This window comes from Schistocerca piceifrons, chromosome 7 (genome assembly GCF_021461385.2).
Source record: "Schistocerca piceifrons isolate TAMUIC-IGC-003096 chromosome 7, iqSchPice1.1, whole genome shotgun sequence".
In the NCBI taxonomy this organism is placed as follows: domain Eukaryota; kingdom Metazoa; phylum Arthropoda; class Insecta; order Orthoptera; family Acrididae; genus Schistocerca; species Schistocerca piceifrons.
In genome coordinates this window covers 329,216,918-329,243,704 of record NC_060144.1, presented here as the reverse complement: position 1 = coordinate 329,243,704, position 26,787 = coordinate 329,216,918, and the positions used below count along the sequence as shown (strand labels likewise).

At 41.9% G+C, this 26,787-nt stretch overlaps 1 protein-coding gene across 1 annotated transcript in view; it reads left to right on the top strand.

Moving 5' to 3' along the window:
* Positions 1 to 26,787, top strand: part of LOC124805674 (ankyrin repeat and SAM domain-containing protein 1A-like) — a 586,984-nt gene that overhangs the window by 372,029 nt on the left and 188,168 nt on the right. Inside the window, exon 6 of the mRNA XM_047266244.1 lies at positions 22,941 to 23,167. Within this exon, the coding sequence (XP_047122200.1) occupies positions 22,941 to 23,167 (227 nt within the window). The remainder of the gene's footprint in view (positions 1 to 22,940; positions 23,168 to 26,787) is intronic.

The following is a 26,787-nucleotide window of genomic DNA, read 5'->3' as shown; positions in this document are numbered from 1 at the left end:
TGTGCGTCTTTGGTTTTGGGAAGCATGGCCAATCCGGTATGTATATAATGGAGTGTGAGCAGGAGCTGTGTTAGAGTGGTTCGAACGGCTCTGAGCTCTATGGGACTCAACATCTGAGGTCATCAGTCCCCTAGTACTTAGAACTACTTAAACCTAACTAACCTAAGGACATTACACACATCCCCTAGAACTTAGAACTGCTTAAACCTAATCAACCCAAGGACACTACACACATCCATGCCTTAGCAGGATTCGAACCTGCGACCGTAGCGGTTCCAGACTGAAGCGCCTAGAACCGCTCTGCCACTTCGGCCGGCTGTGTTAGAGTGCTTGTAGCTGATTATCGGCTGTGGATATTTGTTGGTCATTTGGATTATACAGAAAAAAGTTTGATTCCATTGTTCTTATGATGAAAACGGAATGTATCGTCTGTTTCCAAGTATACGAAGTGATATTTTTTTGTAGCTAAAACGGAAGATTACGCATTATTCAAGCAGCTGATAAAAATCCGGAGCATGGTTAACAGAAGAAATCATCCTCAAGACAACACCGCTGAGGTTATCTGCAATTATTATTTGAATTTACTCCTCTCCAAATTAATTCAAAACGCAAAATAAAAGCTCTAAAACGTCCTCATTAACTACCTGTTCTCAATTCAATCGTTATGGGAGCTGGGTGCATTTCAAAGGGCAGATGATAAATACTAAATAGCTGGTGATGATACGGAAATAAAGAGCTATTTTTCCATAATTTTTGCGGATCGATTATTCCTTTCTGTTAAGAAGTTAGTAATTTTCAGCAAGATGGCTATTTCCGTTAAAAACAAACCCTTGTGGAGACTTGGACGATGCCTCGCACAGGGATACACCTGAGACTATTTCAAGCTACCTGTATTTCCATAGATGTCAGTGTGGCAACGTAACGGATCCGAGCAGCCTTTCCAAAGCTGTGAAAATCGACACAGTTGGGATGGCTGTAAAAGTAGCATTTTCTGGACAGTTTTCATTGAGTGCGGAGACATCTGCCGGTTTCACTTGCAGGCAATGTAGGCTTAATTTCTCCACGGCTAGTACAGACAGCCTTGAGGTCACATAAACTCACAGCTTGGACGCTAGTCTTCTGTACTGTACGTGAGTGCCTAAGGAAGGTCTCAGAATTTCAGGAAAGGCCGCCGGTTTTGTCGAACAAAGCAGTTGACTGTCTTGTTACCCGCTAGCCACGACGATTAGGTACATCGGAATTATGATGGTAACCCGCAATTACGATCGCATCCGGAGCACAGACGTCTCTGTGCCACCGTGAAGGTGGTCTTCAACGTCTACTGCCGTGTACCATCACTAGACCGTCTCTCTCTCTCTCTCTCTCTCTCTCTCTCGCGCACGCTCACTCGTTCGTCCTCCCTCATTTTCATGTTTAATTAATATGTTCTTAAGTGTTCCATGAGTTCTCGTTTGCGATTTTTCTCTTCTGACAGAGCGCTGTCTGCTGGCCCCTGAACCATTGATTCTCCACAGTAACAGCACTTTTGCGACTAATTTCAGTGGTTTCTAAATAATTAAATGGGTTACCCTTCGTATGAATGTCTTTATGTATGTATTAAAGAATGTAAATGTTTAACTGAAACTCTAATATTATTTATATTGTGCTATTCCCTCTTTAATTTTAGTGCGTGGTCAATGTTGACATGATCAGGTGGGAGACCAAGGCGAAATGAGCCTGCAGTAGGAAAATAATCCTCCGCCAATCGGCACAAACGCCATGTTCACAAAACTTCTGACAACTTAGAACTGCGTGCTGGACCAAGACTGAACATGGAACCTCGGCTTTCGCGGGTGAAACGGTTACCGAATGAGCTGTCCAGCCATGATTTTCGTTACTGCCTCACAGATTCTATTCTACCAGCTATCAAGTTGTTCTAATTGAGTTGATTGTTACACCAAGATGTGGTAAACATGACACTGGCTGAGAAGCAACGTGAAACTGCGGAAAGTTTCAACTATCTGAGCTGTGTAAGACAGGAAAGTTGAAGAAATGACTGGGAGATAAGTGAGAGTGATGATATGGAACAAAGAACACCGCCAGAAAACTGAGAACGTTATATACCATACATACTGTATGTTGTGTTGTTCGCCGCCGAAACGTCGTTCATGAAGTAAAGGAAAACAAATAAGGCGCGAACAGTTGAAACTTCCTGGCAGATTAAACCCCCAGGCTGTGGCTAACCCATGTTTCCGCTATATCCTTTCTTCCGGGAGTGCTAGTTCTGCAAGGTTCGCAGGAGAGCTTCTGCGAAGTTTGGAAGACAGGAGACGAGGTACTGGCATACTTATGACAGCGAACCGAGTGTTCTGTACGGACAAGTTACTCTGTAACTACAATATATGATCTGAAGATGGGCAGCTAGCCCGAAACCGGTAATCGAAAATAAAGAATAGCGATCGAGGACTGAAACGCCATATTTTATTTATAAAGAGAATGGGTGAGGAGTGAATGTGTTGGAAGAGGTACGAGATGAAGAGTAGGAAGATGTACGAGATGAAGATAAGACACCAAGAAACCAAGGGTAGACCAATAGAAAAGTAGCTAAAAGGAGTGACAAACCATTTTAAGAAGGAGTGGTCCGTATCGGTGTGATCGACTTTTTGAAACCATGTAGGTTAAGACCCGAGCGATTTTCCCTGGTGGGCCGTGGTTCGCCGGTAATGGATGCGTGCCGCTGAGTAGCGTTACAAAGGTAGTATTGTTCGTACAGGTCGTGTGGCATAATGTATAAAATAAAGACGTTGCATGTGGAAGGTTGTGGGTTCCAGTCTTGTCAGTTGCGTTACATTTTTAAATTTTTTAATCTTTATCGAAATGACTTTTATCATTCACTGCAGTCAATTAATAGGGTTAAATGTAATTTTTTATTTTTCTTCCCTCGTTACATCACTTTAATAATCATACCAACTTCATTTCCTCCCATTTTTCCCTTCAGACTTTTTCAGTTTAAATTTTTTGTTCGCGTGATTTTAACTAATTTCATGCATTAATTTCCATTTAATTTCTTTCCTTTAATCATGTTATTTTTTCATCCATGTTACTGCATTCTTTATTTTTATTCCTCATTTTGCTTGAATTTCGTTTTACTTGTAATCCCCTATTTCATTCTGCGTTATTTTGTCCTTAGTGCATTACACGTTTTAGACTATGAATTAAATGTTTGTATGACGATTGCCATAAAAAATGCACATCTTGTAACGAAAAATACATTTTTGACACCATTGTACATTTAATATAAATAGATTATTTCATGTTTCTGTTTTTCAGCTGATCGATTGGTATTATCAACTAATTTAATACTATAATAGATAAATATAATTAAATTCACATTCATAAAAATTCCGAATGGGAAAACAATAATATAAAGAAAAAAAGGAGAACAAACGCAAAAGTTCATACAGTGATTAAAATGATGGGACAAAGGAGTAGAAATAAAAAATAATTATCAGTTAATTAAATAAAATAATTATCAAAGTCATTTCGACAAGGATTTAAAACTAAATCTAAAGATCAGACAAGTTTCGAACTCTCAACCTTCCACATGTGAAGACCTTACCCTACTTATTACACCACGCAGCCATTCTATACAATACTACTTTTTTAACGCTATTGAGTATCACGCAAAATCCCGTGGTTTTTTTTTTTCCTGTCCAGACGAGGGCCTATCCGTGTGAGTGACTGCAGGTTATGGTACCAAGGATCTTACATCACCGTATAGATTATTTCAAAAAGTCTTCCCACCGCTGGAGGCTGCTCCTTGTAAGTGAGAACAAAACTGGGCTAGAGTAGCAGCAGAGAGATGGTGGGTAAAAAGAAGATGGAGAGGCTTGTGTCCCAGTTTTTGTTATTTTTGTCGACGTCGTGGTTGGCGGCGGCAATGGCTGCTGCTGCTGCTGCTGCTGCGGTGGTGGTGGTGGTGGTGGTGATCTTCAACACGAAGACTCGTTTGACGTAACTGTCCACGCTAGTCTATTTCTTGCAGGCCTGTTCATCTCTGCATAATCACTGCAAACTGCATCGATTTGAACCTGCAGCTTTCGCCTGGCTCTCCCTACGACGATGACGACGACGATGGTTATTATGATGATATGTTTCTTCCGCGCGTGATATTTTCTGCGTGTTTTGAGAAGTAGATCCGAGGTAGTGGCAGGACTGAATTTGTGATGGCAGATCGTGAGTCGTGCATGGTAAGCTCAGTCTGTATGAAAATTGCACGTGAATAGGCTACGTTTCGGGTTCTAGTCCCTGTCTGGCAAACAGTTACATGTCAGGAGGTGTCAAAACAGCTTGCAGTCCAACGAAAGATTAGTTCTGGAATATTGCGCGATTTTAGCCTCAATCACTTGCTCTCGATAAATTTATTGATTGTGTCTCTGAGACAGCAGTTTTGCCATATTATTTCGGGCATGGTATTTTCATGTTGTTAGAATTACTGTCTCGCAATTATGCAATCTACTCTTGAGCATAAACAAAAACTTACGAAAAAAAGCAATTCTTACGACATACTAGAGCAACACTTAAAACAAGAAGTGAATTAAGCATGAAAGTACGGTAGAAAGATAAGCGTAAAAGATATAACTACGTGCTATTTTTTTCTTTCTTCGGCGAAATTTACTGATTAAATGTTTGTATGCTATCTACTGGGTAACAGAATCGTCGTGATACAAAGTGTCTTACTCATAAGGCGAACATGATTAGCACGAAACTTGCCAAAAAGTTTTATCATATATATATATATATCAGTATATTGTCCACTGATAACGCCCGGATACTTTTGATTAGGTAGTTTATATCTCGCTAAACTAGTAAACGTACTGACGGTATAACTTAACATGTGTAGTGTCAAAGAATCCTCCGCCGCGCGCGCGCGCGCGCGCGCACACACACACACACACACACACACACACACACACAGAGTAAGTTGGCTTGCGCGGTACAAGTGCAGATGTACTCGCCACCACCACTAGGAGAAGAATGACTCTTTTTTTTATTAGAATTCTGACTGTTTCGCTCACTTGGACTTTCCGTACCGTACTTTGGTGTACTACATCTCTTTTTGTGCGTTAATTTACTGTACATGTTTGCTCTAGGTATTTAATAAGATCATCTTTGTTATTGGACTAAAGAATTTCTTGCAAACAGAACACAGAATACAATAATATAATTTGGGGTAACTCTTCCTATTCTAAAAGGATATATTTAGCTCAGAAACGGGCGCTTCGGGCAATAAGTGGTATAAGTTCGTGAACCTCTTGTCGACCCCTGTTCACGAGTCTATGTCTTTTTACATTGACCTCTCAATAACTGGGTGTCCTAGAAACCACGGAGAGCAACCCCACAACAGGCTACAGCAGTCCACTCACCCCACCGCCGCCCCACGCCGAACCCAGGGTTATTGTGCGGTTCGGCCCCCACTGGACCACCCCCAAACGTCTCACACCAGACGAGTGTAACCCCAAATGTTTGCGTGGTAGAATAATTATGGTGTACGCGTACGTGGGAACAGTGTTTGCACAGCAATCGCAGACATTGTGTAACTGAGGCGGAATAAGGGGAACCAGGCAGAGGCAGATGGAAAACCGCCTAAAAAAGCATCCACAGACTGGCCGGCACACCGGACCTCGACTCAAGTCCGCCAGGCGGATTCGTGCCAGAGACCATCACGCCTTCCCGCCCGGAAAGCAGTGCGTCAGACCGCACGGGTAACCGGGCGGGCTTACATATTCCTTGCTGTCATTTCTTGTTAACAATATTAGCTTACTCCCAAGAATAAGCAGCTTTCACTCAGCTCAGCAGAAATTAAACCTGCAATTGGATCGGACTTCCTTAACTCTCGTGCAGAAAGATGTGCAGTTTACTGCTGCATCCATTTTCAATAAGCCACCACTCGAATTCAAAAATCTTAGCAATAAACCACGCGCTCTCAAAACGAAACTGAAGAGTTTCCTCATGGCTCATTCCTATTCTGTCGAGGAGTTCCTTGAAAAATTAAGTTGATTCTTGTTGTATTGTTGATTGTGTTTACTTAAACTTACGGATTGACTTTTTTCGGGTTCAGAAACATTTTATACTTATCTGTTATTACTTTTACGTTGTAATTTCATGTACTGACACGTTCCATGACCTTGTAGATTTGCTCCTCAATTTGATCCTTTGGAACTTGACGTACAAATAAAAATAAAATAATAATCTTAACCGACAGAAAGCTTCAAACATAAAAGTAGCTTCCGGCATTTGCGTGAGTTTTCCGTTTCTGCTTGCTAAAACAACTTCATAATTACAAATTAGACACAGTAGATAACGTCGGAAGTCCCATAAGTTGGTCGTTGCATGTAGATAAGTTGCAACGCTAGAAAGTTGTAACGAAATGCAGGAAAACCAGCAGAGAATCGACGCTTGGTGCAGGGACTGGCAGTAAGGTTGCCGAACAATCATTGGAGACAGTCACATCAAGTAGATATTTGAGAGCATGCGTGTAGAACTCTCGCATGAAACCAATTGCAGAAAAGGCAGATGCCAGACAGATTCATGTGAAGAATACGCGTGACGTGTAGCCCACCCACGAAGGAGATAGCTACAAAAACCTCGCTCGACCAGTACTTGAACATTGCTCATGAGTCTGGGACACGTACCACAAAATATTGATCAAGCGTGAATGTGTCGCGGAGATTCTCACTCAGTTCCAGTGACAGACGTTAAAAAAAAGGCACTGCGCATCAAATGTGGTTTACTGTTAAAGTTCCGAGAACATACATTCGTAGATGAGTCAGTCAGTATCTTGCTTCCTCGTATGTATATTCTTGAAGGCAAGATAAGAGCGATTCGAGTTCGCAGCCACTGTCGTTTTCCCCGCACATCTTTTGCGATTGGAACAGAAAAAGGATTAAGTGACAGTGGTTCACTACGACGCTCACCTACACCGATTAAGATGACTTGCGTTGTGTAAATACAGATTTAGAACTCCGAAGTCTTTAATTTGGTCTTTGTAGTACTGTAAGCCAGTTTCTGTCCTTCAATTTTTTATTCCCATTGTTTTGTTCTCAAAATGGTTCAAATGGCTCCGAGCACCAAGGGACTTAACATCTGAGGTCATCAGTCCCCTAGAACTTAGAACTACTTAAACCTAACTAACATAAGGACGTCACACACATCCATGCCCGAGGCAGGATTCCAACCTGCGACCGTAGCGACAGTAGCGTCTAGAACCGCTCGGCCACACGGCCGGCCGTTATTTTGTGTTTGTGTAACATTCGCAGAAACTAAAAAGAAATTAAGGGGAAATAAATTGTTGGGGATTACATTATGTTCCATAGTGGTGTTGAACTATATAAAAGAGCAAGCAAACGCGTAGCACTACTCCTGCAAAAAAAATGGGAAAAAGACTTTCAAGATTGTACATACGTAAGTGAAGGAACACTTACAGTCAGGCTGAAACTGATAAGGGGTAATTGCCACCTTTATAAGTGTATATTCACCTGAAGAAGGGAAAAAAGATGGGTCTGAAAGCTTCTGTGAAGAACTAGCAAACTTACAAACTAAAGACAATATAGAAGAAGAATGGCAAACTCTGAAGAATACTGTATGCAGAGTAGCAGGAGAAGCTCTCGGCAACAAAAACAAAAAAAAAAGGAAAAGAAAAGGCCTAAAACTTTGGAGTGAGGCTATAATGAAAGCTGTCAAAGAAAAACAGGATGTATATATAAAATCCCCACTATTGAGAACAAACAATACTATAAGGAGAAAAGAAAAAACGCTAAATGCGTAGTAAGGAAAGCACATCAGCAACACTGGGATAGGTTTATTTATAATATCGAGCGTGATATCCACGAAAGACAAGAAATGGCGTATAAGTTTTTAAAAACTTTAAACATCACAATAAGAGAGAAGATACAAATAAATAGTATTGAAGAAGAACAGTGGATAAATCATTACAGAGAATAGTGGTATGATCATACAGCACAAGGAACTGAAATTGAACAACTAGACGAGAAACGGTTAGATGAAATATAGTCTGACGAATTAACATCTGCACTAACATCACTTAAGAATAGAAAAGCAACAGGAAAAGACGGCATTAATTCTGAATTATTGAAGTATGGAGGAATGATGCGACACCAACGACTGCTACATCTCTTCAACGAATCTTGGAAGAAGAAGAAGAGTATTCCCAAATACTGGAAAACAGCTAGAGTGATATCAATTTTTAAAAAATGAGATAAAAGCCTATGCAGTAATTACAGAGGAATAAGTTTACTGGACTCAGCATACAAGGTGTATGCTAAGATCATAAATACAGGACTTAAAAACATAGCAGAAGCAGTACTGCATGAGGAACAAATGGGTTTTAGGAAAGGACGCTCCACAATAGATGCAGTTTTTATTCTACAGCAACTAATAGAAAAACGGAGAGAGTATAATAAAGAAACTCGCATTGGTTTTATTGACTTAATAAAGCTTCTGACAATGTCAATAGACAGGAACTTTGGGAAATAATGACGAATCGCAGATATCCAAATCACTTAGTAAATGCGATAAAAAGTTTATATCAAGACACAAATATCACTCTAGATCTCAGTGGTAAAACAACTAATGAGATACCAACTAACAAAGGGGTACGACAAGGCTGCTGCATCTCTCCAACTTTGTTCAACATCTACATTAATGAAATAAAACATATATGGAAATCAGAATTTCAGAAAGGCATCTACCTAGACAGGAACATTCTTTTAAATAATTTACTATATGCTGATCATGCAGTGATTCCAGCACGCAAGGAAAATGACCTTGAGAAAGGAATCTACTTTCTAAAACAAATAAATGCGAAATTTAACATGGAAATTTCAAAAGAAAAAAGAACTAAGGCAATGGCCTTCATGGGGAAAGAACCAATTAGAACCAAAATAGTGATAGATCAGAAGATTTTAGAGCAAGTAAACCATTTCAATTACCTCGGATGTGAAATGACATATGGCTACAGCAGAGATATTGAAATTAAGCTCAGTAAATTCAGCCAGGTATGCGGAACAATTAACAGAAACCTAAAAAACAAAACCAGGAAAGACACTCAAATTAAATTTTACAAATCTGTTGCAGTTCCCACACTGCTCTATGAAAGTGAGACCTGGGTGATTACCCAGAAGCAAGAAAGCCGGATTCAGGCACAATAAGTGAAATTCCTTAGAGGTGTTAGAGGTTGCACAAGAGAAGACAGGCTAAGAAATCAAAATATTAGAGGAGAACTACAAATCTTTAGCCTCAATGATAAAATTCGAGATTACAGAAGAAAATGGAACGAACATCTACAAAGGATGGAGAGTGAGAGACTTACCTTAAAGGCAAGAAATTATAAGTGCCATGGGAGAAGAGACAGAGGAAGACCCCGACAGAGAGGGGTACCGTAACAGGCAATGAAGATTTTGTGTTTTTTGAGCCTCGTCGGAATTTTTATTTTTGTGTCACGCATTGATAACGTTCTGCTTTCGCGCAAGTTCGTAGGAAATTATGTAGACATTCACGAATAGTAATACGAAAAACGCTTGTTATTTGTTTGGTGTCCGCATTTGTCCAGAAGCTTACACGAACGACATTTTCGCAGCGAAGCCTTTGAAGTTCAGCATGACGTGTTATGCACGGGTATTAAGCTTTACTTGTAGCATCAGCCAGCCAATTGCCGCAGGTACTGCCATTCGGGGAAAAAGCAATCTCGTGAGCTGTTTAACGGCAGCAGTTGACCGTGTCAGCCCAAGGTACACATTGAGGAAATGATTAACGGGATGGCTGATGGAAATTGGCTTCCCACACATCGTCACCAGCAGGAGGGTAAACGAACGCGGGCAGTCACTCGACTTGCGGGCCCGCGTTAGCTACTCTCGCCGTATTCTGGGAATCAGAACATGGTTCAGGTGGACTGGGTACTTTTTATTATCTGTGCAATGACCAGTTTCAACCGTGAGTCATTTTCAGGCACGTATTTTAAGCTTCACGTTTCATTTCACATGCTAATACATCGTTGGTACATGTGGACAGGTATATATCGTATTTCTGTGCGTATGCGGCACAAAAATAAACAATAGTGAACATGATTACGTCGATTAGCCGACAGAAACAGCAAACTGCAATATCATAGTATCAATACGTCGGCTAATGGACTTAATCGTGTTAAGTGTTGTTTTATTTTTGTGCAAAATGCGCACAGAAATACGATTTATATCTGCGCACATGTACCAGCGATGTATTAGAGTGTGGAAGGAAGCGTGATGCTAAAAATACATGCTTGAAAATGACACACGGTTGAAATTGGCCAATTGCAATAATAAAAAGAATAGTCTACTTGGACCACGTTTTCTTTATCAAAACTTGTTGAGGCCGTGGACGCCCACATAAACAAAATTTTAAAAACTCATGCCATACCTTTGCGCTTGCGGAGAGCCCAGGAATGAAACTGCTTCCTCCTAACAGAACACACACGTCAGCTCATACCTGTGGTCGGGCTTCTATCTGTGTGTCTCGAATTATGCGCACGCCTAACAAAACATATTTTATTTTATTTTTTGTTTATTTCTGAAGTCGCAAGCACGATAGTGGCTCTGCCCGAATCACAATTGACCATTTCGTTTCGGTTTTCTAAAGTGTATGACAGACTTACAACGGGGTCTCCCAAGTATCTGTTGCAGTGAATACGTAACCCGAAACAAATCGTTCTCGAGAAGCTCCACAACCTTGCTAATTGCTATCGAGAATGAGTTTTCTCTCTGCAGCGGTGTGTATACCAAGTTGATATTTCCTGGCAGGCTTGCAAATTTTGTTCTTCGAGGGCAAATTTTCTACCAACTGAAAGGTCCGGGACCTCTCAGTTCTACTGCCGCCAGTACGTCTCTTCTGCTTTCCAAACTTAAATGATAATTCATTCTAGAAACATTGCCCAGTCTATGGCTAAGTCATTTCTGTACGACATCCTTTCTTCCATGAGGCATGCAAGAGAACTTCTTTGATATTTGAAAAGCGAGAGAGAGAGAGACACTGGCGAAAGTAAAGCCGTAAGGGCGGTTTGTTAGTCGTATCCTGATAGCTCCTTAGGTAGCTCACATGCTCACGGAAGTCAAAGGTTCAGAGGCCGATTTCTGGTCCGACTCACAGTTTTAATCTGCCAGGAAGTTTTGTAATATATGTTGTAGCTGAAAATAACATGCTTCCTATTATTGGCTTGCGCAGAATCCAGTCAGATTTTAAGTATCTCCTCTTTTCATACCCGTCAGCAGGTATTGTGGGGCGGGTGGTACGTATCTCTGTTTCTCTTAATAAAATGTTCCCTTCTTCATGTCTCTGAGTTAGTCGTTCATTTGGACTCTTAAGATGTTGACATAGGAAATAGAAGACGGTCACCATTGCAGTTACTCTCTTTTTATGAGGATGATGGTACTCCAGTTGTCAACACTGTTTCCTGGAGACTTGATTTCAGAGGTGGTGTTCTTCGTAAGAAATTGCGTGATGTATGCTGTGTCTTGGTTAGCGGGCTGGTGATCACAGAGTAGGTACACCTTGGGTCTGTCTCTTGTGCCCTCATTTCTGCCTTCGCAACGTCTTTCTCTGTAGCATTATGACTTGAGATAGCCAGGAAAGATTAGCTTTGTCTGATTAAATGTTACGTATGTCAGTTTGTCAAGAGACGATGCTCCCTCCAACGAAATCGATTATCGAGTTACCCAGCAACGGAGTGCCAAGGCAGATGTCCAAAGACCAGTTTTGAGTAGGTTCTAATGTTTCGCTCGAAATTTGAATTGATACCATAAATGAATCACTCATTGTGCTCCATATCACTAGCAGTCGTTTCATCTCCTAGAACATGTGTTGGCATGAAAAATATTCCTTGCACACAATAGAGCAAGCTTGAAGTGCCCGCTGTTCATCATATGCTAAAATTAATGACATGTATAATGCACAATTTCGTGAGCAATCAGTAAAACGTTTGTTGAGCCACGCTGCCAATAAACATTTATATTAACAAAATATAGTTGATAACGTAACAAGGCAGGGATTTTCAACTGTCATTTTGACACAGTTTTAAAACTGCAGCCAAAAGGGAAAATTACGTTCATCATATATGTGAAGTTAGTGCAAGAGTACGAAAGCTATTACTAAGGTCAAAACGGTTATATATTGAGCACAGTTACGTCTATGTGAGTTTTAGATTACAGTGTTGCATTGTTTTGGTGGTGGTACACTTGGGATTATTGGATTATCACGTAGAAAAGATGAAGATGAGCTGCGCCATATTTTTCAGATGAACAAAATGTTAGTTACGAACTTTATTTTTTAAAGCTGATTGTTAAAACTTTGACTCTCCTGATAAGATTAACGGAAGCGACGCAGAGGACACACGGACAGGGATGTTCTGTGGCATCAGTTGCCTAGCGAACAGGACATGGTACCTGTTGTTGCTACACTTCCAGTCTGTATGCCTTACTTCCGTCTTACTGTGAATACGATATTATGTCTGTTAATTGTCTTTCGGTAATATGTGAGAGAGAAATGAGTTTTATAGATTGAAACTGCTCTCTACGCAGTTTGTAGTCGTTTTCGTACATGAACGACATAACAGACCTCTTTTGGCAGCGCAAAATATATTCTACTTTGCTGCTGATACAGAAGGTACTCACTTTAGTAAGTTCCTCGAAAGTAACGCCGTACCGTGATGTGATATGTATCTGTATTATAGCGGTAAAGTGAGTTTACGTTATCGGGGCGGGCTGTAACTTCGCCATGAAGAAGCTGCTTCTTAAAACTTATTTTGTGTATTGCCATTTAGTGCTTTGCTACCAAATCCGTTGAGCACACAATCCCAGAAAAGGAAGTAAGAAAACAAACAGTTTGTGTTAATCCTTTCACAGTTACAGCGAATCTCTCGTTCTAGTAGCCATCTTAAGGTTTAATTGAGACCTGTTACTGATACAACCGCACTTTTCATCAACCAATAAGCAATTTGTATAAACAAACTTATAAGTTTAGAATGCTCGCTCAACCACCATGCACATTTGGACTCTGTATGTTCTCTGCTACGTCTGCACTGGAAGAAAATTTCAATTGTCACTAAAACGTACAAAATTTCCGTAGACGTCGTCCATGATTGGTCATGAACTTCTACCAAATAACCAAATTATTCAAAAACAAATATTACTCAGTCTTGACGTAAAGCTCCAGGATACGTGACTTCTCGTCACAAAAGCTGACCGCTGTCTCCTTTCGACTTACTCACGAAATTCCTCTCCCAGTCCCAAGCGTGCGAAATACCTCTTCACTGATTGGCCGAATAACAAAAAATTGCTCTGTACACTATGCGACTTAACTTCTGAGGTCATCAGTCGCCTAGAACTTAGAACTAATTAAACCTAACTAACCTAAGGACATCACACACATCCATGTCCGAGGCAGGATTCGAACCTGCGACTGTAGCAGTCGCTCGGTTCCAGACTGCAGCGTCTAGAACCGCACGGCCACTCCGGCCGGCGGCCGAACAACACAGTAGCCAACAGCTTCGTATTTTGATTCACATAACCCCGTATATTCCCTCTTTGGACCTGTCGTACTTCCAAAACCAGCTTCACGATATTACAAAATAAAACGTCTCAGAAAGCAAATGAATTAAAATTGGCCCCTCTTTAATCATCTGAAGGACTGTCCGTGTACGTTCTTTCTTTCTTTCTTTCTTTCCTTCTTTCCTTTTTTGACAGAATATCATTAAATTGTCATGAAAAATTATTCAAAAATAGTAATTTTCGCCACATTGATTTCGGTAATAAACCAATCATTACAGCAAAATTTCTTCGAATCTGTAATCCTTTTGTTACAAAATAGATTACGGAATCGTCTGCTCGCTACCGCTTTCACCGCTTCCTGCGCTAGGATAGAATTCCGGATGATATTTTCGTAGAAGCAAGCGAAACACAAATTTTCAGAGCAGCAATCACATTTAATGGAGGCCTCTGCTTTGTGGGCACACGGATTTTTCAGTACCAATTGGGTACCTCGAGCTCATCACGGAGGTGTTTTGCCAACATTCACGCTGTACCCCGAAGAAGCGTGATGCGAGGACGGCCCATTGTAAAGTTTAGACTAACATGAAACGGGGAGTTGGCGTTGTAATGATCGCTGCTTGACAAATCTGATTTTCCTTCCTTTCCTAATCTTGCCCACTCGTCTTGCATGTCGAAAGAGTACGTAGGTTCATAAGGCGTGCTTCAGTCTCTGTTCACCACAAGATTTGAACCTGCCGTCCTCATGTTTTTTTTAATCACAGGCTGCGTTCCCACAGGTGCTACAAATATTCCGCATAATTGCTTTGCCATCTATACAATCTACTACATATGCTGCAAATGATGTTTCTGAAGTGGTTCACTTCTTCTATGTAAACGACTTATAGTTTTAAACCGATCAGTACTTTGCTTATATGTTGTAAATATAAGTTTTGTTGTAAGAGTTTCTTGCCTGAACGATTTTCGCGTGAGTCCTGTGTGTAATGTTCTTCAAGTGACAACGTCCTACGCTGTTCCGTTTGAAGCAGACTTCAGTTGTATTGCACGCTGAAAACCACTGACTGAATCCGTAGTGGCTGAAAGAACGCAGACTTACGTTACCCCTCTCAACTTGAATATAATTCTGTTTTGTGTATCACCGATACATACTGAAGGAAAATAGACTAGCAGGAAAGCATTGCTCGTGGTAGCGGGTGCCTGTTGTGCCTGTTAGTCATGCCTATGCTGTCTTAGAACTTTGATTTAAGTTGTTAAGTGAAACTGAAAAGGCCCACCACATACAGCTGATCACATTTTTACTGTCACCTTCAAGCATTCACTGTAAACAACCTTTGTTGCTTGAGGAGCCGTAAGTCTGTCAGTCAGGTGCAGATATGCCTTTCTGGATTTATAGCATTAAGCTATCTGCACAAGTGGCATTAGATGTTGATGACAGCGTAGCGCAGGATTAACCGACGAACACGACCATTCTCGCATGTGTTCAGTTTGGTTAAAATGGGAATCGGGAGACAGCGTATTTTCATGTCATAGTCTTTTCATAAATCGCCGCACGACATAATCATCCCCATGGAAGACAATCGTCACACTCGAGTGAACGTGCCCTCCGAGTATGAACTTGCAACCAAGTCGATCACAAGCGGGACCTGCATGTCCTGATGGCACAAAAGAAAGCTACCATGGGGCCCAGAACTTACAACTGTTTTAACGGTGGTACCATTAATCCACAAGCGATTTTCTTAGGTCAGAGTGTTAAGGGAGCTAAACTTATTGCCAACTTTTCTCGGTATATTATCCTATATTTTCAGTTCAACTAAATTGTTTGCTACACCGATGACGGCAGCGTGCGAAATTTAATTAGCGTGTTGGTCACACTTAGGGCCTTACGTCAACGGTGCACATCACGTGATATACACGTAGGCCATGAGGTAAGCACTGTAGACATCACACCCCGGAGGTGGTCATAATTATGTTACTCAAAAGTTTATATACAGGATGTCTCAAACCTGTTCGATAAAAATTATGTAGACGATAGACGATCCGTTTTGAGATAAGGAACGAGAAGTCCTACTCGTACATAAATATTTCAGGCAGGACAAAGACTTGAATGAGCTCGGCGTGTGAGGTATGTGTTTGTAAACTGTTTGTTTTACAACAATCAACATCCTCTGTATCGCCGTAGGTGGCACTACTTTGAGAAACATACATAGTCGTTTTTCCTGTGTCAAAGGTTGAGTTTACCACTTTATACAATTCATGACTGGTTGTCGAAGACGGAGCATTACTTGTCAGAGAGCATTGCAGTCTTGCCTCTAACGTATGGAGCATCATCATGCAGTGTGCGAAAACTGTACTGATTACAGAGAGGAGTTTTAGGGATAGTAAGTTATGAGAAACAGCGTCATTCCAGACAAAAAATGTTTCCAGTGTACACAACACAGAACTGTATGCAAAGCAGAATTTTAGGAGATGATAGTGTGTGCTGTCGGAGAAGATTCACCAATGATCATCTGTCAACTTGCCTGTGAAATTCGTCTTTTAAAGAATACAGTGTGGAAACGTGGGTGGATGAGCAATCACACGCATATCATAATGTGTGCAAACGATGTGGCCAGATGCTTTGAACTAAATTTGTGTTCTGTCAATGGATTATGTTGTAATGAATATTTTGCGTCTGGCTATTGCCACTTTGGACAGTTGCTGTGAGCTTCTGTTCCTGCTGTAGGAGCTAAAGTCTCCATGTCAATAAAAAGCTATTTATTTACGACCATCAGTTTCTCATCTCAAAGCTCACGGTCTAGAATCATCTATCATCTGTGAAATTATAATCCTAAAGGTTTGGGACATCTGGTAGAGAAGCTCCATCGCTCTGAATCAGCTGATTCAGTGTCCTGAAGAGAACAGTAAAAGTTGGATCGAATGTCGGCTCTTTACTTTACAGAGAGGTGACCAACTCCCAGTTCTGGTTCAAAATGGTTCAAATGGCTCGGAGCACTATGCGACTTAACTTCTGAGGTCATCAGTCGCCTAGAACTTAAAATTAATTAAACCTAACTAACCTAAGGACATCACACACATCCATGCCCGAGGCAGGATTCGAACCTGCGACCGTAGCGGTCGATCGGTTCCAGACTGTAGCGCCTAGAGCCGCACGGCCACTTCGGCCGGCCCCAGTTCTGGACAGAAAGAATAGTCAGAGACTGCCAGATTGATGCAACTACTACATCGTTGTTGCAACTTTTCTTTTGCATTAAAAAAAATGATCATGTGTTATTTAGAATCAAAACAGCTCTCGCATTATGTTGCACTTCTTTAATATCGTCAAAATGATGACCCTCCACGTGTATCTTCAGGTTGAGATACAGCTGCTAAACGGAAGCGACCAGGTCAAGGGAACAGGAAAGATGGTTGCCTGACCAAAGACAGGGTTTTCAATTTTCCAGACTCGACTTGGAATTTGTGTGAAAATACATTGTCTTCGAAGAAAAGTATCGCTTTAATCAACTTTCCACGGCGTTTCATGTTAATTACTTCGTTGAGGTGGTCGAGGAGCATGGGATAATCGTCACCAATTATGCTACAGCCCTAACGTAGTCCACCAATAGCGTAAGGTCTTTGTCACAAAAAACAGTTGCCTTCAATTGTTGGGCTGATTTCTGAAAACGGAATTTCTCCAGGCACAGAGACACCTTGTGGTGCCATTCCTGGTACTGTTCCGTGGACTCTAGATCATTAATGAGGAGTCAGGTTTCATCCTCACCCTTAGAAGCAGGATGTTTCTTGTAACATCAAAAGGAGTCAAAACAGTTCTGCATGTTTCATCTGTTGCATTCATCTCTTCACTGTTCAGTATTTCGGCACTCATTTCGTTTAACAATGAAATCAGCACGCCCGTGGATTGTGTCCATTACCTCGGCTATCTTGTTGGAAGTTATTCACCAGGGAAAAGTCAGCTTACCGACATCATCGCTACTTGACGGGGCTGCTTATGTTGTGGGCCGCCCATTTCTGGGTTCATCTCCATCAGTGAAGCACACACTCTTTCAAAACTAGACACCCACGATTTGACAGGTTTTCCCCTGGTATTCGTAATGGGACGAAATCGAAAAATGTGTGTGCAGTTTAGAGTGTATCCCTTTGGTGTGCTACAAGATCATAATTGCTCACAATGTATGTAAATGATGCATGAGGTTGTTCCAAACGATGCTGTTGTCTAGAAGGAGGCCCCAGTGCCGGGTGACTGTAGCTGTTAACTCTACACGTAAATAAATGTAAAGTATTTACATATGCAGGCGACGAGTACCATTACTGTTCGCTTACGCTATTGGCCAAGGAGTAACAGTCCAGAGCGATGTGAAGCGGAATGACAATATCAAACTAACTAGGGTTCGCCTCGGTAGCTTCGCTGCCAGCGTGGCGGATTGCCAAGCGGAGGGGACTGAGTTCGATTCCCGGCCGTGTCGGAATTTTCTCTGGTCGGCGACTAGACGATGTGCTGTCCTTACGTTCATATCGTCATGATTGACATTCTATTATTGAGATGGATGACTAGGCACGTCCCGAAAGCAAATAAATGAAAACGAAGAGCGGCGCGTGTCGTCTAGCGATCGTTTAGTAAGCGCGAGAGCGTTTCGGAAATGTACAACAAAATCGGGTGGCATTTACAAGAGAGGCGTGGTTCAGTGATGAAATTCCGAGAGCGTAGGTCCCAAAAGCTCCGGCCAACAGATTACTTCCTACAGTATGTCTATTGCGAAATGACGACGAGGACAAGATCAGAAAAATTAGAGCTCATACAGAATTTTATCGGCAGTCATTCTTTCCATGCATCGTTCTAGAATGGTACAGAGGAGGAGGAGGAGGAAAATAATAGCGGTACCGTTGGGTGACTCGAGGACTACAGCTCTAGATCTGGAGGTAGTGTTCGTGGTCTCTCAGTGTGAATGTCCTTGGAAAAAAATGGTTCAAAAGGCTCTGAGCACTATGGGCTTAACATCTGTGGTCATCAGTCCCCTAGAACTTAGAACCTAACTAACCTAAGGACATCACACACATCCATGTCCGAGGCAGGATTCGAACCTGCGACCGTAGCGGTCACGCGGTTCCAAACTGAAGCGCCTAGATCCGCACGGGCACACTGACCGGCTAATGTCCTTGGAGAACGGTTTATTTCCGTATAATGTCATACAAAGTTCATGTTGTTTTCTGCTTTAGGTGCCGAAACGTGTTCGAATACATAGAAAAAGATATACATTCTGTTTTTTCAGGTGGCGGAGTTAAAAAAAAAATCTCAATCACGGGAAACAAGCGTCAGCAGGAGCTTCCAACGCCTGCAAGATGATTATTTCTCAGGTTACTCTCATCACTTCTGTTGTCTAAATTTTGCGACCCCAACAAATTGTACCTATCATTTTGATGTTTGCATCTGCTTGAATGTTTTGGCCTTATTGAGAGAATGATTGTACATCCACTGTTTGAGTTGTTCATTAGATGCAGTGTCCACGTACTGCACCCACAACGCACTCTCAGTCACTGTTATGTTCAGAAATTCCTCTTTTTCTTCATGTAGTGCTGAAGGAATGTGAAGGCCGAGCTCAATCTTTCTGTTTTGTGAACGTAGATTAGACATTTTGACATCCACCATGTATAAAATTTATGGTAACCTAATCTCTTTGTGACAGTGTTAAAAAGGTTTGTCCTTGAAATCTTAGGAGCATTTTCATGAAGTTCGGAAATTGTGAACATAACTCTCGCACGCACAATTTTGTCAGCATGTTGTCCATATTCATCAGTCACGTTTGAATGTCTCCCTCGGCCACTTTCATTACGCACATTTGTGCGACTAGCCTTGAATTTTTTGCATTATTCCCTCCAGCACTATCACCCATAACTCCATCCGCAAACACACGATGCAATCGACTTTGAATGTCGGCGGAATTGACTCCTGCTTGCAGGAGGCGATTTACACAATGTATCTTGTAACTGGCGAGAGAGACAACTAATTTGTCCATTTCATTCGCTTGCTGCTTACTCAGTGATGAGCACTCCAGTTAGTTAGATTCATGTTCCATGGATCAATTTGCACGATAGATCATAATGATGTGAGAAGAAAAATTTTAGATTCACATTGCAAATTAATTTGTAGATATGGTTACATTCTGAACATTTCTAAAGTTTCTTCTTTATTTTTTTCAAAAGTGATATATATATATATATATATATATATATATATATATATATATATATATATAGTGATTTCCTAAGTCCTATCCACCACATTACAGTAACAGAAATTCTTCTGTGTATAAAAGAAGTTGTTAAGAAGAAATTTCGTCAGTTTGTTTTCAAATTTTTCTTTACTTTGCTGTCTTCCGGATTTTATGTCACTGGGTAAGTAATCAAAAATTTTTGTTGCGCCATAGTGCATCCTTTTTGTGCTGAAGACAGTCTTACTGTGGAGTAATGAATATCATTTTTCCTTCTGGCACTGTGATTATGTGCATCAGTGTTCCTTTTGAACTATAATGAAATATTTACAACAAAGTTTGTGAGGGAGTAAATATACTATGAAGCAATAGTCACAATTGCCAACTCCGTAAACATATGTGTACAAGATGATCGAAGGTGCACCATATATTATTCTTACAGCACGTTTTTGCGCCATGAAAACTTTCTTTCTTAACGATGGTTACCCCAGAGCATTATTCCATAACACATTACTGAACGATAGTATGCAAAATACGTGGACCTACTGATTTGTATCCCCTCAAGATTTGCAGTGGTAATAAGTGCAGATGTGGCCGAACTGTGTTGTTTTAGGAGTTCCAAAATGTGTTTTTCCCCGGATTAAATTCTCATCAATATGGCTTTGTTTTGTTATTTCATGATTGTGAAGTCTGTTGAGTGAACATGTCAATGGCATTCTCAGTAGAGCAACCTTCTAAAACCCAGACTGTGATTTGCTAAGGATATTATTGTTGCTAAGGTGAGATACTGTTGTAGAATACATAAGCTTCTTAAAAATTTTGGAAAATGACATCAGCAGTGATACTGGTCGGTAGTAACTGACATCTTCCTTGTCACCTGATTGAGACAATGTCACATTCAAGGTGTCTTTTTTTTTTTTCAACTGGGCAAGAAGCAACATGAAGGTTAAAAGCATTTGTTCCTTTGTAATAGGTAATCGGAGATAATCTATGTGTAGAAGTATGAAACCGGAATTTACCTCTAGATGGTGCTAGCCGTCAGTGTAGGGCTCGTGAGACCGCGTCAGCAGCGCCATCTGATTCCTGTAACGACTTTTTAAACCCGTAAACATTTGTAGTTTTGTGCCTACGTACTACAATTTGCATTGGTTTACTGTTATCATTTGAAGGAAAGTGCTGCAGAATCGCATCGAATGATTATCAAAGCTTTCGGCGAACATGCTCTTTGGGAATCAGTGTTTCGAGTGGTTCAAAAATTCAAAAGAGGTGATTTTTACGTGAGAAACGATGAGCGCGGGAATACCTTAAAAAAATTCGAAGACAACGAAATGCAGGCGTTATTGGATGAAGATGACACTCGAACTTAACGTTTGAATGTGACGCAGAAAGCCATTTCTCTTCGGTTGAAATCTATGGGAAAGGTGCAGAAAGAGGGAAAATGGGTTCCGCGTGAACTGAATGAAAGGCGGCAAGCAAATCGAAAGACAGCTTGTGAAATGCTGGTCTTCAGATACAAAAGAAAGTCGCTCCTCCATCGAATAGTGACAGGCGATGAAAAATGAATATATTTTGAGAATCCTAAGCGTCCGAATTCATGGGTGAATGGAATGCAGGCAAACCATTGACATCCACTGCAAGACTAAATCGCTTTAGAAAGAAGACAGTGTTCTGTGTCTGGTGGGAACAGAAGGGTGTCATCTATTATGAGCTGCTAAAACCTAGTGAAACCTTCAACACTGATCGCCACCAACATCAAATGATCGATTTAAATCGAGTATTACCTGAAAATTTACCAGAATATGGAAAAAGGCAGCACAATCATATTGCTCCGTGGCAACGCCCCATCACACAGCAAAACGGTCAGGTAAATGATAGAGGCGTTCAGTTGAGAAATTGACGCATGGTGCAGGGAATGGCAATTGAATCTAAATGTAGACAAGTGTAATGTGCTGCGAATACATAGAAAGATAGATCCCTTATCATTTAGCTACAAAATAGCAGGTCAGCAACTGGAAGCAGTTAATTCCATAAATTATCTGGGAGTACGCATTAGGAGTGATTTAAAATGGAATGATCATATAAAGTTGATCGTCGGTAAAGCAGATGCCAGACTGAGATTCATTGGAAGAATCCTAAGGAAATGCAACCCGAAAACAAAGGAAGTAGGTTACAGTACGCTTGTTCGCCCACTGCTTGAATCCTGCTCAGCAGTGTGGGATCCGTACCAAATAGGGCTGATAGAAGAGATAGAGGAGATCCAACGGAGAGCAGCGCGCTTCGTTACAGGATCATTTAGTAATCGCGAAAGCGTTACGGAGATGATAGTTAAACTCCAGTGGAAGTCTCTGCAGGAGAGACGCTCAGTAGCTCGGTACGGGCTTTTGTTGAAGTTTCGAGAACATACTTTCACCGAAGAGTCAAGCAGTATATTGCTCCCTCCTACGTATATCTCGCGAAGAGGCCAGGAGGATAAAATCAGAGAGATTAGAACCCACACAGAAGCATACCGACAATCCTTCTTTCCACGAAGAATACGAGACTGGAATAGAAGGGAGAACCGATAGAGGTACTCAATGTACCCTCCACCACACACCCTCAGGTGGCTTGCGGAGTATGGATGTAGATGTAGATGTAGATTGTCCAGACATGGCCCCGTCCGATTATCATATATTTGCACGTTGTCGCTGAACAACGGTTCAATTGGTACGAAAATGGCTCGCTGACTGGTTCGCTTTAAAAGAAGAAATGATTTCATAGACTGCCGGAGAGGCGGGAGAAATGTAGAAACGGCAGTGGAGATCATTTTGAATGAAATATTGTTTATCAGTTTGAAACAACAGACGTGTAATTGTTGCAACTAAATTCCTGTTTCATACTTCTACAGCCGGTATATATTTGTCCTGGATACATAGCAAGATATTAGGTACTCGTATTCCTTTTTTCAGTTTTAATTCGAAGGGGTCAAAGCCAGGAACTTTTACAACCCCTGTTTTTTAGTAAGTATTTTTTTAGTCTTAGGGAGGCTACAAAAGTGCAATTGCTGCCGCTTTTCGTCGGAGGCGCGGTGGTAGCCGCTTGTAGATGCGAGCTGCTGCTGCTGAATTGGTACGGTACGGTGTGGTGTGGTGTGCTGTAGCGAGGCGGCGGGTGCCGGTGTGGTGTGCAGGGCGGTGGTGGGCGTGCTGCTGGCGGCGGGCATGGCGGTGAACGCGCGCACCGCGGCGGGCACGGCGCTGCACGAGGCCGCCATGTACGGCAAGCTGGAGGTGGTGCGCGCGCTGCTCGCCGCCGGCGTCGACGTCTGCGCCCGCGACCAGCGCCGGCACACCGTCATGGAGCTGCTGGGACAGTTCCCCGCGCACGTCACGCACGACATCGCCGCCATCATCAGCCGTGAGTGTCTCTCACTCTGTCTGTGTGTGTTTTTTATTTCCCAGGTGCGGATCCAGCGGACGTGGCGGGGGGGGGGGGGGGGAGGGCGGTTAAGGGGTTCATGATACTTCCACCAAACATCATTTTAGTAGAAGCATTTGTATGTTTCAATTACTAAAATATTCCGAACTATTATGTCATGGCCGAGGGGATTCACTTTAAAACCCGACGTTTCGTTCCCACCTGCGGAGGACATTTCGCTAGCGACCCATGGTGTGAAACGTACATGCATCAAAGCTACGATCCCCCTTGAAAACGTCCTCCGCAGATGGGGACGGAACGTCGTGTTTTAAAGTGATTCCCTTCGGCCACGGTATAATAGCCCGGAATATTTTATTAATTGTGACAATTCCGGGCATGGAAGCTTAAATTTTACATTTATATGTTTACATTTTACATTTATATGTTTATATACACTATATGTGAAAAAGTGTTCGGACACCTGTTAGTGGACATGAATATGGAATGTGTCCACCCTTCACCTTGGTGAAGGCTTGAACCCTGCATGGAACGCTTTCAGTGACGTGTCTGAATGTCTGTGGTGGAATAGCAAGCTCATTCTTCCTGAAGAGCCGACAGCCGAAAACAGAGAAGGTAGGTAGTGATGTTGAACACTGGAGTGTGGAACGAAGACGGCATTATAACTCATCTCAAAGGTTTTCCATCGGAATCAAGTCGGGACTCTTTAAGAGGTCAGTCTGTTTCAGAAATGTTGTCCGCAAACTATTACCTCACAGACGTTCCTTTATTGTCATGATGATTCAGTCAGTCATCGTAGCCGCACAGTTCTTCTAATGTATGCGGTACAGAATGCTGCTATATATATTCATACCTATCCGCACCGAAACACCCCTATACCGTGACCCCACCTCCTTCGTATTTCGCTATTGCCACTGCACATGGTGACAGGTAACGTTCTTCAAGCATATGCCAAAAGCAAACCCTTCAATCGGGTATAGCGTGATTCGTGCCTCCAAATCACTCAATTCGGTCATCCACTGCCCGCTAGCGTCGCTCTTTACACCAACTCCAGTGGCTCTTAGCAGTGAGAACAGAAATGAGAGACTCATGAGAAGCTGCTCGATCTTTGTGCCTCATCCTCCTTGATTCCTTACGCACAGTCATTGTGTTAGTTGGATTGTTGGCAGAAAATCACAGCTCGCGAGTGATTTCTTCCGCCAGTTCATGCGATTTTTTGCAACTATCGTCCGCAATCTCCACGGCCCTGTCCGTCAGTACTTGAGGCCACCTGATCTTGGTTCAGCTGTAGATGCTCCTGTGCGTTTTCTGTTCAGTCAGGTCATCAACAACCGATTTGGGCAGCTGTGGAAGGGCCTGATAGACTTTGGTGAAACGTTAGAAATCAACGAGCTTTCATGAGCCCTACCTATTCCCGTGTTGCCGGGTCTCTCTCTCTCTCTTTTTTTTTTTTTCCTGCCCTGTCCGACTCTCGTCACATGTAGTGATTGATTCTGGATAACATGTAACTTTCCAGATTTCACAAGAAGTTAATTTGAAAATGGAAGAGAATTCTAGAAATTACAAGCTACATTTGATGCAGCATACTTTGCAATTGCTTGACTGAGGGCTAGCCCTGACCAGTAACACATTGAGCCAGGAAGGATTCTCTTTCGCAGACTGACGGTACCTGCTGTCTTACATAAATCCGACACGATGCAGTAGCCCAGATGCAGAACCGGCATACCACAGGAAATTGAATAAGGGAAGATGGGAGTGAGACACTCCACCAAGAAGAAGAAAAACGAACAGAAAGACTGACTTCTCAAAAGTAGGCGAAATGACAGAAAGAAACAGCATTCTGTTCACTTAAACCTTTGCATAAGAATAGTTTGCAGATCAGTGATGATAATCGTAGTGCTTAGTGATATGCTGAAAATGGTAAGTCTAGCTTCGATTTTATATTGTATATTATGACTTTGTCACAGCTGTAAGTCTTTGTGCTACAGTGATACGCAGAACGTAAGAACGAAAGTAACTTTCGCATGATGTTCACTGCCAATTAACATATCTCGATGAAACTTGGACTGTACATAGAAAAAAATCTGCCACAGTATAGTACAGAAGACAACTGAAGAAATGTGCAGTGCGACAAAAAAAAAAGACGAATAGAAATGACAGTTTTATTGAAAGACATGATTAAAGTGGTATTCATTATCGTCGCCTGGACGTTAAAAAAGGCTGGACATTGTTCTTAATAGAGCGTGTGATCCTCACGGACGACAGTGAATTCTCTGCAACGTGCTCCCACGCTGGCCACAGGGTTGGAAAGGAGCTCTCGTGGTAGGCGTTGCATTTCTCCACCAGCGCGGTTGACAACTATTTGATGTTCGTTGCTACCCATTTATTTGCTGCAATAATACATCTCTCCAACGCATCCCACACGTTCTCGGTGGATCTGAAGTCGAGGGGGGGTCGTTCCAAGAGCTCCTGCACCTGCACAGTCAGTTAGATGCGGTCGCGAATTGTCACCCATAAAAAATGAAGGCTGGGCCGAATGCACCCCTGAAAAGACTCTCATGTGGAAGGACTACACCCTCACAGTAACGTTCTACGCTGAGTGTACCGTGTACAAAAATCATGTTCAGTACGGCCATGCAACTTTTGGTTCTGTACACCATAACACCTGGACTACCAAAACGAGCATGTTCAGGACGTACCGCCATTTGGCGAGAGGTGGGAACACTTGATGCACTGGGGAACATGGTCGAACATGATCCTCGGGGACTGGAACGCCCTACCGCAAGAGTTGCTTACCAAGTTTGTGGCTGGCATGCAAGTACATTGCAGAGGATGTACGGCGTCGATGTTGGATCACACGCCATTTTAAGAACCATATCCCGTTTTTTGTAATATTTATGGGACTATCATGAATCGCTGTGATATCAATGTAATTATTGTCTTTGATTACGATAATGATCGTTATCATGTCACTACAGGACATATTTTGGACTGCTGGCCCCAGAAAACAAAAATTGTCTTTGAGTAAAAGTGTCATTTTTGTTCGTCTCATTGCGTATTTGTTTCATTTACTTTCTGTATTATACTGTAGCTGTTCTTTCTATGTATGGCCCAAATTTCATAGCGTTACATTACTTGGCAGTGACAGTTCACCCAAAATTAATTTCATCCTTTCATTTTGTCGACCAATATATCAAGTTCCTTAAGTAAATTGCGTGACATATATCCTTCTCAGATTCTCGGAAGAATGGCTTTCAAATGTTAAATTTCTTGGACGTAATGATAAAGCAGTGTACTAAGAACTTACGCAAATGTACGTTAAAATTGAGCGTGACCGTAAATTAAGTTTGTTGGGTGGTGGTGAGAGACAATAACAGAACCGAAATATGGGTCCATGTCTGTAATAGTGCCTCAAACATCTTAACTGTCCCCTCACACTCCACACACCTGTTGATTTCGTACTTCATACCCCACTCCCCTCATGCCATAATATACGGCAACCGACTGTCACCCCCTGATAGTATATGATTTGTTACACTTTTCCACTGTTGCTCCATATCCGAGGAGGACGCCGATCTGTTCGGGGGGGGGGGGGGGGGGGT